Genomic DNA, 18,502 nt, shown 5'->3' on the forward strand with positions numbered 1-18,502 from the left:
ACTAGATGGCAGAAGGTTAATAATTAACCGATGTACGGTACTTCTATTCCCTTTTTGTGAAATTTGGGTTGATGCTGGTGTTTTGTGAGATTAGGAAACACCATAACACTTATGCATTATAGTGAGTATATGTACATAGGCAGGTGGCAATTTTCTTCCATTTTCACTTCAATTCTTTAACGAAAACAACAGTGAAGATCATTGCACACCAAAATAAGTGTAAACAGTACGACCGAATGCAGCAAAAATAGAAGCATTGTTGGTAGAAAATGCTTGCAATTGTCGGGGGAAACGGGGGGCTTTGGTGTTATGCTAATAACGGCTTTGAATGTGAAATTTCCCCTGACAAAGGGGCTGAAAGAGAGCGAAAGGGGGATGGGGCAGGGGCACAGAGAGGAGGAGGAGTGATCACATTGGAGAGAGAGTTTGGTGGGCGTGGCTAAAGAAGCGAGGACTTCCTGCTTCGTGGGCACGTGGTTCCGTGTCTGTCTGCCTGTCAGTGTAGGTGAAGCTCTCCAACCCTCCTCTCCCTTTTCTCCTCATCTTCCTCCCTCCTCCTGCGTCTCATCTAGCCACCTTCCTCCTTCTCTCGTCAACTTTGTTCGCGTTGATACCAGCCGACTGCCAGGCCGCGCTCACTGGTTCAAGGGAAGAGTGAAGTGCAAAGTGTGCGCGTGCGATATTGTATGTGTGCGTGGCAGCTACCCGCCCGTGTGTGTTATCCTCCCCAACATCCCGCCTCGTTGTGTCGGTCATGACGTTGGAAGCGATCCGCTACCGTGCCGGGTCTCTGCAGATCCTAAACCAGCTGCTGTTGCCCCACCAGACCGTCTACGATGACATCCGCTCGGTGGGGGACGCCTACGAGGCCATCAAGTCCATGAAGGTAAGAAGACTCTTCCATTACTTCCCCTCCCCTCCGTGCACGCCGGCTGCATGTGTATCTCCTCCCGTCGTCCATGCGCGCCTCTGCCGTCGACTCCTTTGTGCTGCCGCCACTGCCGGTGCACGCATGTGTGGCCCTGCTCTCGCTACACTCGGCCTGGAATTTTTGTTTTGTGGGCGTAGAGTACCCCCCACCCCACAGTACACACACAAAACAAATCCGTAATGTATCCATTACTTATCGTCTAGCGCAAGCTAGACAATCTGCTTAAATACAGTCACCCATCAAGCGGACCCCTCCTTTCTCTGGGAAGGCTTATTGATGAATTATTAATGCCCCTTGCCAGGGTTTTTGTTCGCATTTTTAGTCCTGTGCTGCACCGAGTGACACCCCCACTGCATTTAACACTGCACACTTGAAGGCCAGAGGTGAAGATGATGTGCACTTGCATGCTGTTGGACTTCTTTAGCAGCTGGGGGGCACAGTCACAGATGTTTTCCGACTCTTTCTTCCTCCCGGTTACACACATATGCAGCAGTTACAAGTGTGATGTTAGTTGTGTCAGCATGCTATAAGTAGATAGTTGATGTCATGATGATGTAGTTCAACGGTAGTGGGAAATGACTAACTGTTCTCGGAATTTCAGCGCAACGATGTCAAACTTTTTGCTCACACTCAGTTAAGGGGATAAATTGATACGTAAACAATACAGTTTTCACTTATGAGTGCCCCAATTTACACCCCCCCCAAAAACATGCTGGTTTTTGGGGGCAGGAATGGATTAATTGATTTTTTTTTATTCCAGAGATTGCTTACAGAACAAATTCAAAGTATTATCTGTAATTAGCAAAGAACGTGGTTTGCTGAATATGGCCGCCTCTCTTTACCAGGTACGCGGCGCCCCTGCCATCGCCATCGTAGGCTGCCTCAGCTTGGCTGTGGAGTTACGAGCAGGCGCGGGTGGTGATGACCCCGTGACGTTCATCCGGGAATCTTTGTGTCACCTGACGTCAGCGAGACCCACCGCTGTCAACATGGGCCGCGCCGCCCGCGAACTCATGGAGTTTGCCGAGAACGAGAGCATGGAGAAGAACTCGGAGCAGCTGAGAGAGAGGTGGGCAAGGTCGATTTGAATTCTTGTTGTCATAATGCAAGCCCAAAACGTAAAAAACGTTAAAACATTTGGCGAACATTTAGAGAGCGTTGCGATCTTGAACGAAAGTAGGGATGGGTACCGTTCACATATGAATCGGTTCTGTTACAATACTCGGTACCCAGCAATCGATACCGATACTATGCTGTACAAATTTTCTGTACTGTAGTACTCTTTAAAAAAAAATCAAATAATTATTATTTATTTATTTATTTGGATGGTAATAAATGTTCATTGTTGTTTATTTAACAGTAACAATTTTTTAATAATCAATTTAACAATTACTGTTCAATTTGCAAAGCTTGACAAAAAGCAAAAATTTAAAACACACGAGCCAGAGAGGAATAGTAAAAAATAAAGGTATAACATTTTACAATTTCGGAAGTATAACTAATACTGTATACATAAATTAATATTGCAAAAAACCAATTGTGAATCAAAGCTATAAGTGGCCATGATAATGAATAATTGGGTTCAAATGAATCATTTGAATGTACCCGACGTGGTCTGTAATGCTCGCTACACTTTGGCCACAAGTTTTTGCTATTTTAAATATGGTCAAGAGTAGTCCATCCAAATTACAATGTCGATATACCTTAACGATGGTGAAGCCGTGTACATTCAATCGTGGGGGAAGACCGCCGCCGACACCTCCCTCAGCCATACAGCTTCCGCCCGGCGCGGAGGCTTTCATAACTTCATAAGCTGTATATGTTTGGCGTGGCGGTGCAAAAATCTCGCTCGTTTCCATACCCGGAAATGTAGAGGTCGTCCCCGCGCTGTTCGCGGCCCGACAAGGTTGCATGGACACTGTGGGGCAGACCGAGGCGGCGGCACCCGCGGGGTGGGCGTTTGGTGCCTCAGCTGAGCCACCGGCACCCGCTCGCCGCCCTTCGCTCCCGCGAGCCCCGACCGTTCCCTTGGCCTCGTTCTTCGCATGTGAAATTCTGCGCGTGTGGGTGACGTTAGTACGCCGGGTACGTATAATGTTGCGTTTATGTGCGCCATGGAAAATCGGGAACTCATATACCCCCACACAGTTCCAACTTAAAACGACGTGCTACCCATCCCTAAAGATATGAAACCTGACATTCCTAGCGTTGCACACATTCGCACCTCAGTGGGCTTTTGGTACTACAGTATAACTGCATAAAATACCTCACCACCGGTACTCAGGGTTGTGCTAACTAGATCAATGAACGAAACTTCATGAATGTGTTTATATTTAGGTTGAACGTGAACTGAACGTAGTGTATTTCTGCCAGATGAACGTTTTTGTGCTCAAAATGGCATCTGTGAACAGCTTTTGATTAATAGTTCATTTTTGTTCACGATTGCCATTCTTCATTAGACTTCGACGAGAAACCCTGACTAAACACACAGTAAACGAGCCTTCATATGTAAGAGGGGGGGGGGGGGGCTGTGCGGCCGCATGCACCATCATAATGTAGAGCATGATAGCAGCTTGGAGGGGGGAGAAAAAAAAACGTGTGGCGGCTCAATCACTCGGAACACCTTAACTGTTCACAATGGGTACTCCTGCAAGCCTCTGGCCAATAATTTTCAAACTGGATTTGGGTTCGAATTTCCTGCTCCCTGTCTGTGGATGTGACGTCATGTGCGTGGTGTGTCTGTGAAGAAAGATATGTGCAGTTTAATTTTTCACCAGCAGGTGGCAGTAGCGAACTGAAATGGAAAATTCTATGTTCAGTAGCTTTAAGCGTAAAAAATAGTAAGACTAAGAAAGTTCTTTGAAACACTATAATTGATTTTGGACCAAACAAGATTGATTAAATTCGTTTATTTAAAAAAAATGCAAATATATACATTCTAACAACTCAAAAGTAGTTTTTTTTTGTTACGATAATGCCTTTGTAATTGTGGAGTGTAATAATTAAAATTGTAATTGAATTTCGATTAATTGCACGGCCCTAGTCTGGAACGTATCTCCCGGTATAAATGGGGTTATATTGTAACATCATTTTTCTTTTCTTTTTCATACTCTGGTGGACTTAATATGCAGGTTTTGTTAATATGATCAACAGCACAAGCAGTCTTTTTTTTTTAAGCAAATAAATGCTGTTTGGACGTCACGTCATTGTAGTATTTCTCAGTTGCTAAGCGTAGCTTGACCTGAATGGCATCGGTTCTTTTGTTGCTTCTCGTTTGAGATTCTTCACATTGATTTCAGTGCAAATAGCAAGTCTTTTTTTGCGACATTATGCACTGTTACTATGCAGCTGTGTCACACACATAAGAATTTGTCTCGTTCCTTCTAATAGAAGCTACTTCATCCATAAACTCGGACGACCCAGTTCCGCTGGTAATAATGCTGCCTCAGCAATGATCGACAGGTCCTGCGGTGCTTCGGATCACAATCGTCTATTCGCAGCATTGTGCCGAAAGTTCATCCTCATTTCATCTGTCCAACAACTTCTTTTCGGAAGATTTAATCTGTCCTTTGTGCTTTTTAAGTCGTACCAGTGGTGTGAACTCTGTGCTAATGGACTGAACTCACATTGCCCCCCCGTTCATGCGCTCGCATTCACAGTTGATGTGACTCTAGCAGTGTGGATGCTCAAGTTGAGTCAACTATTGCCCGATTGCTAGACTGCCCACTTTCTTTCATGGCAAATATGACAATCTGCTCAGGGACAGGATGTTGCTGCTGGTCACCGGTAAGTTTTCTCCATTAGATAAAAAGTTTGCCGTTGGTGGTCGTTTAAACCTTTGGCTGCTGCTGTCGCTTCCAGTACATTCTTTCTTCTTCACAATGTAGCAGATTGGAGATTTGGCTACTCCTCCAGTTAATGCCATCTGTCTTGATTTTTTTTTTCTAAGCCTAATAATATTCACTGTCTCTTGCCTGGGCAATTCTTTTATCAGATAAGAGATTCTACAAAATCTCCTCAAAGTCTTTATTGTCCTATGACTGAGGGGGAAATGCCACAAGGGCATTGGCAAGTTACTTTAAGTCCGAGCCTTTTTAATCAGTGACTGCTAAGTGACAAATTCAGTTAAACCACAGTCTTCATTTTCAATTCATTGCGATGGTTCACAGAGGCAAAAGTATTGGTGTTGGCATTTTTGTTTTACGTCCTCTAGTCTGTTCACACCTACTTTACCTTCTGTCATCAGTAAAGACCAGCAACATTATTTTCAACAATACAACTTGGGGGTTTTCTTTCACTCCCAGGGAGCAGCTGTCACAACACTTGCACGAATGTTAACAGATAAAAGGAAGCGAAAATTGGAAAATCTTCTTTCTAGATTCAACAGTCAGTGATGTCACTGCGTGAGATACGATGGCTGCATCGAGAGAAAGATGTATTTTTATAATTGGGTAATTAGAGCTAAAGATGATTGTTCTGATGGCGGAGAAAATCTTGCAAGCAGGTCTGAATTTAATGATCCGTTATGTGTAACTGTAACAGTGTTGACAGTTACAATGCATATCATGGCCAAAGTTTGTATCAAAGTCAATTCTTATTTTCTGAACGGGTATTTTTTTACAACTGGAAATCAACTGACAAAATATTGTAAGCTTCTTGAAGGGATATTACAATGAGTTTTTATTAATTCAATTGCATTACATTTGTGTTGTGCCAATTATTTTTCTTCCTTTCCTGGCCAAAAAAAACAAAACATTTTTCAGGCCAAATTTTAAAATTGTGTTGAAGGAAAGAGTATTTTAGTTAAGGGTGTGCCAAAAAATCGATTCTCATAAGAATCGCGATTTTCATTTAGTACGATTCAGAATCGATTTTAAATGTCCCAAAATCGATTTTATTTAGATTATTTTATACTGTCTTCCATTTGTTTGTGTGTGCCTTTTATTGGGAGCGCTGTTCATGTTGTACCTGATTTGGCCACTTAGGGGCAGTGTGGTTCTACACGGTCTGACACACTGTTAGGTTGTAACCACGTTAGAGAGTAGAAGGAAAAAGTCCCGATCAAGTTATTCCAATAAAAAAACATTTTTTGCAGCGTGGAGCCGTTCTTTTGAGTGATAAAAGTGCCGCGAGTAACGCGCTAATTAGCATTAGCGAGTCCGACTGGAGCAGATCATTACAATTCCTTGCACATCTATAGATTGAAGCAAAAATCATTGTCATTCAAATAATTTTGAATCAAAAATCGTTCTTAAGCGAAAATCGATCCTGAATCGAATCGCACACCCAAAAATCGGAATCGAATCGTGAGACATTCAAAGATTCCCACCCCTAATGTTAGTGTTAGTCTAGCGTACTGAGGACCCAAGAGCTAATTAAAGCTGCACCACAACACAAACATAAGATAGCATCATCCAATACAGAGACATTTATTTTCTTCTAACTTTCGTTCTTGTTTTTCATACATATTTAGACTTTTCTGCCTTTCTTTCAAATTTTTGACATTTTTGGCAGTTTTATGGACATATGGCATTTTCTGCCTCTCCTTTTTTTGGACTTCTTATGGCAAGTTTGCATACATTTTATCGTAATTTTTGTTTTTACTCCTTTTTGGACATTTTATGGTCACTTTTTAAAAAAAATACATTTTTAGGTCATTCCAAAAACTTTTTCATCTACCTTTCATCTATCTTTTTCTGACGAGCTACAATTTATGGCTGACATTTTTAGTATTTAATTAAAAAAGAAAATAATATGTAATCATATATATACTGTATATACATATACTGTATGTGTATATATATATATATATATATATATAATTATTTTTTCTACTCATTTTGTAAGAGATCCACAGGAAGCCACAGGAGAGGGACTAAAGAGCCACATGTGGCTCCAGAGCCATAAGTAGCAGATTCCCGTGTTAGGGGTTTCCACAGCGCATCGCCTTTGTCCATCTAAGCCAATCATCACATCCTCCTCTCTCCCACCAACTGCCCTCATATATCCCCTCACTACGTCTATCAAACCTTATCTTGTGTTTATTTCGGTTCAGTCATTGTTTTCCAAAGTCAAAACAGACGTTTGCAAATGTCCTATTTTGATTAACTCATTCACTCGCAGCCATTTTTATTGAAGCAACCCCCTTCACTCTCTGGTGTTGTACTGGATTTTGACTAATTTTGCAAGGCCCACAGAATATTGTATTCGATTGCTATAAAAACATGGAATCTACCAAAAGAAAGATTAGAGTCTTCTTTCATCAGAAAAAAAAAATATTTGTATATGATTCCGTTTTGCAGCAATTAGCATTAGAATATAGCTAAGTTTCATCATTATTCACAAATCTGTTTAAAACATTGGGGGAAAGAGCTTTTTTGCAACATGGTTTTGGTTGATCTCTTATACTCTTCTGCTGCCACCTGCTGGTCATTTTTGTAATAACTACAATTGCTTTATGCGTTCTCTTAAGGTCAGAAGCCCCATCAAAGTCTTCTGTATGCTCTAGCATTAAAAAAAGAACATATAAATAAATTTTGGGGATCATGGCAATATTTAAAATAGAACATTTTCATACGTTCATATGAGTTGAACATGTAAAATAATCACTGTCTTCTTTCATGAAGGCCTACAGAAATCAGTGAACAATTACTGTTGATATGCTGAAATCAGAGGATTTGGACAATTTGAAATAAAAAAAATGGCTCCAAACAATTACTTGATTATTAATTTGATAATCGATTACTTTCCGATTAATCGATTAATTTTGACAGCTCTATACCTCTGTGTTTTGGGTCATTATCCTCGGCTGTTGAGGCACCATGATAATGAAGCAAAGCTGCTTTAAAACATGACAAAAGTTCTTTATGCGTCATAATAGGTATTTCATTTTTGCACCTGTAAACACAGCGCCGTTACGACTTGCCAAAAAGTTAAAAAAAAAAACGATTACTAACAATTTTGTCTATGTGTATAAGTACATACCCTTAAACATGGAATGAATAAAGGCAAAATAAACTAAAAAACCTGCATACTATGTGTCCATCAAGTGCTCATGTGCCCCCCCCCCCCCACCCCCACAGTGTAATAGCCTGGATTGAAGACATGCTGGCTCGAGATGTCAATGACAACAAGAAGATCGGAAACTTTGGCGCCCAGCACATCCTTTCGGGAGTTCCGAGGGACTCCGTGACCATCCTCACACACTGCAACACCGGCTCGCTCGCCACAGCCGGGTACGGGACCGCACTAGGTAAGGCCTAATTGCGAGGGGCGACCGACCGTTTGGAGCGTCCATCTGGAAGTGTTACCTAAGCCTGAGTCTGCGTGTGTAGGAGTGGTGCGAAGCCTGCACTCGCTGGGCAGGCTGAAACGTGTCTACTGCACCGAGACCAGGCCGTACAACCAGGGCTCTCGACTCACAGCGTACGAAGCTGTAGCGGAGGGAATCCCCGCCACGCTAATCACAGACAGCATGGCGGCCCTCACCATGAGAGAAATGAACATCACAGGTTTGAGTTTTCCGGCTTCTTTTCTCCTCATTTCACATCCATCTCATCGTACCCGTTTGCCCGTCGGCTTTTCGCTCGCAGCTGTGGTGGTGGGAGCGGACAGGGTGGTTGCCAACGGCGACACAGCCAACAAAGTGGGGACGTACCAGCTCGCCATTGCTGCCAAGCATCATGGGATTCCTTTCTATGTGGCCGCTCCCAGCACTTCATGTGACTTAAGCCTGGAAAGTGGCAGGGACATCATCATTGAAGTTCGCCCGCCTGAGGAACTCACCAGTATAAATGGAGTCCCTATTGCTGCTTCAGGTATGGAAACATTGAACGCTCATGTCATTTAGGTCGAATATTGAAATGTCCTCTATAGTTTGAAGTGGCATACCTGATGAAGAATGTTTTTTTTCAGGTTCCCCTTACACTTGTAAATGTTTCTGTCACAGCCCTCATTTATTTAGTAATAAATTATGTTTCTATTCAATACAAATTGGGTTTTCAAAGGGATAGTACATTTCTGGGAACGTTAGTTGGGGAATTGTGGAAATATGGCGTTCGTTATAAATTTATTCGGGCTAGGTATCGAATTTGATTCTAATTTCTTTCTTTCTTTCAATTTCGATTCGCAAGAGTTCAGTTCGATTCAATTTAGATTTTTTTTTACGATTCAATTCGATTCACTTCAATTGATATTGTTTAATTATGGAACACCAATTCTTAAATATCAAGGACATGATAAAAACATTCCATTTTGCAAGGCAGTAACTGGTTAAATGATTTAGAGTATTAATGAAAGTAGCACGTGTTAAAATCATTTGGGTGTGTCACACAAACAAACATTGACATCTGCAAGGATGACATTCTAATTCAATAATAGCAAATGTAAATTAAAAAGATCCTGAATTGTCTTAAAGTGCAACTCAGGTCTTTCATAAATGCACAAAAGTATTTTTAAATTCATATAAAGAGTAAATTTCAAGAAAACTGTAAGATTTAACAGCCTTAACAGCCTTTAAAATGTTATTTTCTTATGAATTTATGGAAAAATAGATATTAATATAATCTATTCATGGTTTTATGAATTCATAACAGGCTAAAAAAGGAAAAATCTGATTATTTGATTTGTATTTTTTTTTTTTTAACCCAGCCCTAAAACTTATGGAAATTAACTGGGAACGTGGAGTAATATTCAAGCAGTATTATATTCAAGCATAAATCTTAACATTTTGTTTTGTCATAAATTACCACGTTAAAACGTGATGAATTTTATGTAAGCATTCAGCAAAACTTTAGGCCAAAAAATTAAGCAGAAGGAATTCAGTTGTTTTTTTGTGTCAAATGTGTCAAATGTGGAAAAGTTTGTTTTATCTTTTTTTTTTTATGTTATGTGTTAAAAAAAATTCTCAATTCCCACGTAAAGCTTCCAACATTGAAAAATCCTGTTTTTGTCTCTCAAGAAAGCTGAAAGAAACCAAAGAAGTTGCACATGGCATACTTATCATTCACAAATGTCCTCTGCTTTCCGAACCTGTGTTGAAATGGACATCGATCCTTTTAGCAATTTAGCATAAAGCAAAGCTTGTTCACTCCCCCGAACAATCAGGTTAACATGCACGCTAGCACTAACACAGCATGACAGGTGTCGCAGCTGGTCTACCACTATTAAGGCAGACCAATGCTGGATGTGGTCCGGCCGGGGTCACCATGGAAACAACAGTCATTTCACAAGATAGTATAGACGGCAAAAGTATTTTATGTCCAATTATTTTAAGGTCCAGTTGATTATTATTGTTGCGTTGGTGTTCAGCGTAATTACGGAAGGACACAGTAATTAAGAATAAAGGAGACTAAGTAGATTTTGTTAGTGCTGGGCTGAGTCATTGATCTATAATTGCATTTGTAGAGCAGGGAAGTGCTCCACAGTAATTAAAGAACACTCATTTAATGGGCACGATGGTCCTTGGAGAGGACGATGTGCACTTGTAACTTACACATCTCTTCTCTGCTGTCATTCTATTGTCGGGATGAACAGAACCTCTTTGTCCAGATGGCAACACAAGTTCTTAGTTTTGTATCAAACAAGATGTAATACATGTGTTGCGCTGGCTTGTCGCATCATCGCATGATGAGGCCAATGTAAGAGTTGTATCAACGGTCTACCATAGATACTAATGACCACTTCTGATTGACACTATCAGAGGTATTCATTTATTTGACAAATTCTTTATTGTCCTGGGTGTAGTTTACAGTCATGCAGGATTCATTGGAAACGGCTATATGCGTGACGCTGTGCAGCTCAACACCACTGAAAATATCAAAATAGTCCTTCAAACATCGGCCAATTTGGCCAAATGGCAGACTATTTTCCCCTTAAAACATTGACAACCGAAGTTTCCGACGCTGTGAAAGTGTCCTGAATGCACCATTTTGCTTGCATAGCATTAGCAACTGTTAAGTGTAGACTTTGTTATTCTGTTGTCTACTTTAAGCTGTTTAATGACACCCCAGTTGGAGTTAACTGTAAAACTAAACACACGACAGTAAGAATTACATGCACTGTACATTTAAATACAGAACACGCTTCGTTCTTAAAATATCGCTAGCCTAGCGCTAATGCTAAAAGCGAAGGGCGGATTTTATGCATTACAGGGAGTCCTCAAGTTACGTCCGAGTTGCGTTCATACGCTGGCGATGTAACCCAAATTTTCGACTTAAATTGGATTACCCGTTAAAGTCGATATTTACATCAAAGTACTTTGTACAGTATTTTTTAAAAACACATTTGCGCGACCCGAAGACGCTGTAACCAATATTTGTTGTTTCCGCATGGACATTTATTGCTGACAGACGGCAGAGCAGAGCTAATTCAAGTTTAAACACGGAAATGTGACGCGGCCTGATGGCTAGCCAACCGGCTGATGGACGTCCGTTGCTGGCGATAACAACAACACAACTTTAAATAACTTTAAAATGGCGTAATTACTGTGTGAAATTAATAAAAAAGAAGGTGCAACGGACGAGGCACGGGTGCCGTAAAGTCGAAACGACCACGAGGACTCCCTGTATATATATATTTTTTTTAAATAATCGGCAGATTTTAATTGGTAATCGATATTTTTTCTGCAAAAAATCAGCGGCAGCAAAGTATTTGTACTTTACTTCCTACCATTGCCCCGTTCTTCAAATAATCCACGGCCTCTATTTCTGTTGTGAATGTGCAGGTATCGAGGTGTGGAACCCGGCGTTTGACGTGACTCCCCACCAGCTGATCACAGGAGGCATCATCACAGAGCTGGGGGTCTTCCTCCCTTCAGAGCTCCAGGCCGCCCTCACTGGCCGCCTCACTGCCCTCTAGAGCCCCCTCTGCTGGCACATTGGCGCCACTGCACCTTACTTACAGACACTGACACTCATTTCGTCATCACGCACACACACCGTTTGTTTTGCTATCTTTGTAGGGCCATCTCATTGACATAATGCATTTCCTAGCCCCTCTCCCTAACCCCAACCATCAAAAATGATTTCCTACCCCGATTCTTAACGCTAACCTCAACCATAACCCAATTCAAACCTAAACTCTAAAACCAAGTCTTGACCCTCAAAAAGAGGTCTAAACTTGTGGGCCCCACAACTCTGTGAAATCCCGGAATGTTGGTACCACTTTGTAACAAAAACGTATTTTTTCCTATGATTACTCCAATCTCACAGTTCCCAATTTTTGGCCGCTTCTTTCTCTTTTTAAAAGGCTTTTCTGAGTGCTAAAATGAATCTAATCTTTCAACTGTTTGGCAACAAATTTTGAGTCTTTACTGAGGGGAATTTTCAGGACAACTACAAACAATAACATTGGTGACCAGACTCATTTTCAAATTAAAGTTCGTATTGTGATTTCTGAAAGTGCTGCTGTCTACTTGTAAATACATGCGTGTCCTTGCTGGTAGCATGTACATAATGTAGAAATCAAATCCACTGCTACTGCTGATTTAGTAAGTTAAAATGACACACGGTGGAATCAAAATGTTATATTAACATTTAATTTTTGTCTTTGTGTAGATACTTTAGTAGGAGTGTCATTCACATTTATAGCTGTAATATGAAACAATCATTTCCATTTTGAGCCTGAGTGGCAACATTTGGAAAAAAGTGGAATATCTTGATGAGCCCCGAAGATGACACATAGCTATATTTATACAGTACTTACTTATCATACACATATCCCCTTACAGTATATATGTAGCCATGCTTCTTTCAAAACCATTGTCACCGTGTTCATCGTATAATGCACTCTTTAAAATAAAAAATCAAGAAAAAGGAAAGCATATCACCAAAACAGCTTTTTCTGTTAAAACTCATTCAAACACAGTGAAGGTTAGACAGAATAATAATCAATTTGTATTTTTTTTTTTTTTATAACAAAGCTGAGTTATATTCATGTCCCTTCTTGCTGTCCACTGAACACAAGATGGCTTCAAATTACTTTCATAAACTGTGAAAATAAAACTAAATGGCCGATTGGCTGACTAAAAGTACAGTTCAGACTACATATAGTCTGGAAAGTGTTTTTGAGCTAAAACCCAGAAGTTCTGTTTGCTTTTACTGAAACCTGGTCATTAATAATATTCATAATCAGGAGATAATTTTGAAGTGTGTGTCTGGTCAAGGAGTGCAGCGTGTTTATCAGAGCTTATGCGATAATTTAGGAGTCTAAAATGACTGAACGATTGGTTAAATACTTTGGCGTTGTTTCATTGCGTATTGGTTTCTCTGAAGAAGGCTGAAATTAAATTGCCCCAAAAAATCTTAAGTTTTAAGCAAAATTGAAGATTTATGCTTTCAGTGAAATTGCTTAGTTTTTCCAAGTATTTTTTTTTCATGTACCTATTCAACTCATTTTAAGCCATGACAACAACATGGCTGTTATTTGTCCTTAATTTCTTAGTCCAAACACGTGAGTGTTGTTTCAAAATGCTTTGTGAACCCATCCCAATATTGTTGCTCTATTGGATGAGCTATATTGTACAGGTGCATCTCAATAAATTGGAATATTGCCATAAACCTATTTTGTTTCATTAGTTCAATTCTTTTAAGTAAAGCTTATATAAAGTCACAACTAGTGAAATATCTCATTTTTTTTTCTTAAATGCTCTTTGCTTACTTACAAAAATCCATCAAAGTTAAATTAAAGTGATTACAAAATTCATTTAAATATAAAAATTATGTAGGTGCTGTCCTTTTGTAAAGTATTTTCACATGTGCTTGAACTTTCCTACAATATTCACATTTATTGTGATACATCTGTGTATTGAATGTCATGTTGCCCAGCAGCATTACAATGTATCAGCCTCTCTGCCCAGCCTCACGCTGGTAAATGATTTTATCAAGCCCAAACAGGAAATGTGGAATAAATCTGGGATGATCATTTGTTTGTTAGAAGTCAGGGGGTTTGATTGTGTATTGCATACCTCTGTCATCAATTGTCACATGTAGACAGCCTATCTGTTTATTTGTTTGTTTTTGTAACTTATTGTAAACAATAGTGGGCCTGCCATTGTTTGTGTATTAAATGAACATGCGAAGGTTGGTGAGCTTTATATTGGGTTCAGCACAAGTCATACCTTAAAACTAAAGTGATGTGTGTTAACCAGACACAAAACCTCAACGTGATTGATAGAGCCGTTAAAAACCTAAAAAACATTTTTTTAAAAAACATACCCTGCATAACGTATACAAATGCAGAACTTGTCCACCAGGGGCTCACGTTTAAAAGTTGCGTGTGTGTGAGAAAGTGGCTTGCACCTTTCAATAATTAATTTTTGAGTCAGGAAAAATGTCCCAAAGGGACACTGAGAGGTAATTATGATACTATATACTGTTTTTGTTTTATCAAGTGGTTTTGCCCCTTATTTTTATGTGCTTAAATCATGACCCCAATGCCTAATCATTCTTTTTCCTCCACAATGATGCTACTTACTGGCACACGAGCACCTATCAACTTGGACTTGTGTTGTATTGTACAGCGCAGACTCACACATACAGTACAGTATATAGAAACGTTGCTTGTCAAATACTTAGTAAACTATTTTTCCTTCCTCTGACCCATGAAGTTATACCACACACCACACGATTTCCAGTGCTTCACACCCCGTTACCCCCCCCCATGATATTGTGATTCCAACTGACTAAAGGCCTTTGCTTATTTTACTGGACACTACCTCACCGACTACAAACTTTGACAAGCACGGACGCAAGAACTTAACCTGCACTCTGCCACAGTGGATCAACAGAATTGCAGAACAATACTGATACAGTACATGTTGTCTACATCTTTTCAATCATTGTATATTGAACTCAAAGTGACACTAATTGTTTTTCCATATCTTAGGATTCAGGATGATATATTGGGTCTCCATTCAGGGATTTGTATCATAAAATATGTTTGTAACACACAAAAAAAGTATTGTTTTAACAAACTGCCCTCATGGGACCCTACACATGCCTGACTAGGTGCTAGAATTTAGCATGATCTTTAATGTCACCTGTTCTATCATGGGAAGGAGTAGTTTAGTTCAGAGGGCTTCTTTATGTACGTAGTGTACTGTTGATGTTATTGAAAACCACTTGGTCTTGTTTAATTTGGTGATATGTAAATATTCACATTTTTTTTTAATATATGTATATGACTACAATGCAATCAGGTACAGTCTTTTCACATAAGAAGAATATACTAAATAAAACCACGGTGAAATCATTTGTTTTTGTGTCATGGGTGTATGATGGTAATATCGTAATTCAGCCAATAGGTGGCGGTAAATAGAAAAGTAGACGACGTACAAGCGGCAGAAAACCTTTGGAATTTTATCTTCCGGTTGGCCAACATGGCGCAAGGTTCGCAGAAGTTTAAAGCTCAACGTCCCGGAGCCGCGAAAAAGCAGCATCAAAACAAACAGAAGGGTCCAAAGAAAGGAGGTATGGATGTTATGTTTGACCAGTTAGCAGCAGAGACGAGATATAAAACGGGAAACAATCAGTGGTTGGAAAAACACACACATACCATGTGACCGGCATGTGTGTCTGTTTACACCGTTCCCCGAACATTAGCAAGCTAAATGGTCTCGATGTATTCACGGTGCCTTGGAAATTGTTTGTATGGGGAATTACTCATACAGTAGTAGGAACGTTAGCATCTGTCGATTCTGTTCCAAAACTCGCCGCTTCAGCCTGTCGAAAGCTGACGGTAATTTAGTTTACGCATGCGCAGACCCCACCTGTCAGTGGCCATCGACAAGCGTTTTACTTTTAGGGATGCGTAAAGGAATTTCTGTAATCTGCGATAATGACAGCGGTGTGAAACGACTAGGTCCACTTTCATTTCGTTTTGTGGGCTTTCATGACATATTTTGACTCGAATAGGGAAACTCTTGACAGCCTTCCTTTTCAACAGCCAATTTGCTACTAATTTAAGTAGCATGGATTAATGCACAGCCGTAGTTGACAAACACTTTAGATCAGGGGTCATCAACCTTTTTGAAACTGAGAGTTACTTAATGGGTTTGAGTTCACTTTGATACACACTTCTTAAATAGCAACTTTGTGTTTTGTTAGTCAACAATTTACTTTTATAAATTTCTGCCAGTATTCACATTTTCAAATGATGATCTGCGTGCGCAGGTCGTGCATTGACACCACAGACGATATGAATGGACTAACAATGCTGCTTCCTCGTTGTTGGGAGAAGTGAAGCCACCGGCAGCCATCTTACATTGCCACACACTCAACCCGCCTAACTTGAATACATTGACTTCTCTGCTGCGTTTTCACGTTAATTTCTGCCTCTTGTTAGAAGACTATCTTTGTCTTCCGCGTGTTCATTGTTGTTCTGGTAGAGAGAATGTTGATTTTCTGAATACAGACTGGAGATCGGTGAACAGGTCCTTCGAAGGATTTATTTTACAGAATATTCCGGACACAAGCAAGTTTACAGACAAATGGCTGCAGTCCTCTCGCAAGTGTGTTGTTACAGCGGACTCGCAGCATTCTTATACTATCTTGAAAACCCCCCAGGAAACAGCCCCCAGCCCTGAGTTCAATACACATGACGACAGCCGGAAGTAGATACTTTTACAGCATTCAATACACATGACTTCGACCACAGACAAATGGTCCATTGTTGTGGAAATAGAGGAGCCCCCGCCCAGACCTGCCGGCAACGTGCAGAAATTGCGACAGCACTTACAAAGACACATCCACAGATAAAAGTTCTACTGAGAAAATAAGTACATTAAAACAGTTATGACTAAATCTATGCAGAAGACCCTCTTCACTCTTTAGAGAACATGCCAACGTGTATGACGATCTACAGTTGTACCTATAGGTGCTGCTCTAATATTTGTCTGTATCATGTCAGAACCATCAACAATCAAGTGAAAGCAAAGCCCTTCAGGAAAAAATTGCTACGAAATGGGAATCTAACCTCTGTGAATCACGGTTCACGATATTGAGATAATATAATCTGACCGGTTAATGCAGACAGTGAAGTTCGCTCTTTGACAGGCTGTCATTACTCCTTACAGGTATTCTAGCGTAAAAACAAGCACTGATGTCAGTGTTTTCGTTGAAAAAAATAACAGACGTTGTCAGTAACAGTGGCAATGTAAGATGGCTACCCTGTGGCTTCGTCCACAAGGGGGCCTATTGACAGTCCATTCATATATAAATAAGTCCATGATGGACAAATAAACTATGCAGAAGTCGCCTCTACACTTCCTGTTAGCAGGCTGGCTTGGTAAGCCCCACCCCATCCCGTTCCCTTGCGCCCTCCTCCCCGTACAAAAATAGTGACCAGAGTTCAGAAAAAAGTAATGATAAAAATGTTTGTTTTGTTTTTTTAAGGGAGAATCATTGCGCCTAAGAAGGCTCAAGTGATACAACAGCAGAAGATCAAGAAGGTAAGATGTTTCACGAAAGCAACTGTCAAGCTCACTGTACATGCCGTTCTTCATTTGCCGTTGAAAAAATTCTGTGTTTAAGAATTAAGTGTTCAATGTGCAGGGATGTATAGGCACGGTGTGTTCGGTGAATAAACACTACATTTTTAAATCAATGTATAAGGGCTTTTAACAATCGTGATTTGAACATCCATCAAAATAATTGTCATTCTTTTTTTCATAATTGCCCAGCCCAACCATGAGGTGTAAATCTAGCGTGAAAAGACAAAAGTAATGTTCCCAATAATGTCCCTCCGACATATCACCTATTGCATGTGCATCTTTTTGCTTGCTTCCTGATTGTCTGGTTTTGCCTTTTGTACAGTTTTAATAAGTCTATTATACATCTCTGTATATGAACTGATGAATCGGGAATTTAACCATACTCTCAAGCTTATCAGCCATTTTACTGTCTTCCCAAAAGGTTCTGGAAGTTGCCATCAGGAACAAGATTGAGCATGATGTGACCCACAAGGCAAGCTCCTCCCTACACAAGCCCCTAAGCGTGGTCAAAGGCGCCGAGAGAAAAGACAACCCAGGAGCCCCTCGGCCAGGAAGCAGCTCCAAATAGAATGGGACACAATGGACCTAGACCATCATTAGGACTTAACAGGAAACAAAAATCTTTAGTTTCAAAGTGTTGGATTTTAACAGTGATCAAAGATGTGTTTTTGTTGCCCTTCATTCAATTGCTTTCTCTTCAGCTATGAAAAAATGTGGGAAAAAACTCGACTTTAAACTGTAAATGTGGGACATGGAACTTGTTTAAAAAATAAATAAATACATTTTAAAGTTAGCAATCATTATAGGACCTGCAAATCCAAAATATATGAGAGAGAATGTCTAATTTGAATTCTAACAGGCAACTAAAATCTTGTCAGCAAACATTCAACAATTACTTGTATGTAATTTCCAGCCATTTGTTTCCAATAATCATTTAATATCTACAAATGAATAAACTTTCACTGTGCATAGCTAGCTTTCGAACTGCAACTTTGAAGGCTGAATAATGGTCAAATCGAATGATGATTTTCTGAGCAAACCCCACTGGACTATATAATAAATACGTTGCATTAATAAATGTA

At 40.1% G+C, this 18,502-nt stretch overlaps 2 protein-coding genes across 2 annotated transcripts; both read left to right on the top strand.

The window, feature by feature from the left end:
* The first annotated feature begins 440 nt into the window (after nucleotides 1-440).
* On the top strand, nucleotides 441-14,009 carry mri1 (methylthioribose-1-phosphate isomerase 1). The gene is made up of 6 exons (XM_077571517.1): nucleotides 441-886; nucleotides 1,777-2,000; nucleotides 8,014-8,183; nucleotides 8,266-8,442; nucleotides 8,524-8,748; nucleotides 11,655-14,009. Exons 1-6 carry the CDS (start codon nucleotides 755-757, stop codon nucleotides 11,786-11,788), a joined length of 1,062 nt encoding a protein of 353 aa, XP_077427643.1. The 5' UTR covers nucleotides 441-754; the 3' UTR covers nucleotides 11,789-14,009.
* Nucleotides 14,010-15,259: 1,250 nt separating this feature from the next.
* c7h19orf53 (chromosome 7 C19orf53 homolog) lies at nucleotides 15,260-18,502 on the top strand. Its single transcript, XM_077570864.1, has 3 exons — nucleotides 15,260-15,399; nucleotides 17,323-17,378; nucleotides 17,842-18,502. Exons 1-3 carry the CDS (start codon nucleotides 15,309-15,311, stop codon nucleotides 17,986-17,988), a joined length of 294 nt encoding a protein of 97 aa, XP_077426990.1. The 5' UTR covers nucleotides 15,260-15,308; the 3' UTR covers nucleotides 17,989-18,502.

Source organism: Vanacampus margaritifer, chromosome 7 (assembly GCF_051991255.1).
Source record: "Vanacampus margaritifer isolate UIUO_Vmar chromosome 7, RoL_Vmar_1.0, whole genome shotgun sequence".
NCBI classification, from domain to species: Eukaryota; Metazoa; Chordata; class Actinopteri; order Syngnathiformes; family Syngnathidae; genus Vanacampus; species Vanacampus margaritifer.

Excerpts from the sequence above, each read along its gene's own strand:
- c7h19orf53 (XM_077570864.1), top strand. The coding sequence starts at position 15,309 with ATGGCGCAAGGTTCGCAGAAGTTTAAAGCTCAACGTCCCGGAGCCGCG. Across the intron at positions 15,400-17,322 it reads GAAGGGTCCAAAGAAAGGAG|GGAGAATCATTGCGCCTAAG; the intron begins GTATGGATGTTA and ends TGTTTTTTTAAG. Across the intron at positions 17,379-17,841 it reads AACAGCAGAAGATCAAGAAG|GTTCTGGAAGTTGCCATCAG; the intron begins GTAAGATGTTTC and ends TCTTCCCAAAAG.
- mri1 (XM_077571517.1), top strand. The coding sequence starts at position 755 with ATGACGTTGGAAGCGATCCGCTACCGTGCCGGGTCTCTGCAGATCCTA. Across the intron at positions 887-1,776 it reads AGGCCATCAAGTCCATGAAG|GTACGCGGCGCCCCTGCCAT; the intron begins GTAAGAAGACTC and ends TCTCTTTACCAG. Across the intron at positions 2,001-8,013 it reads TCGGAGCAGCTGAGAGAGAG|TGTAATAGCCTGGATTGAAG; the intron begins GTGGGCAAGGTC and ends CCACCCCCACAG.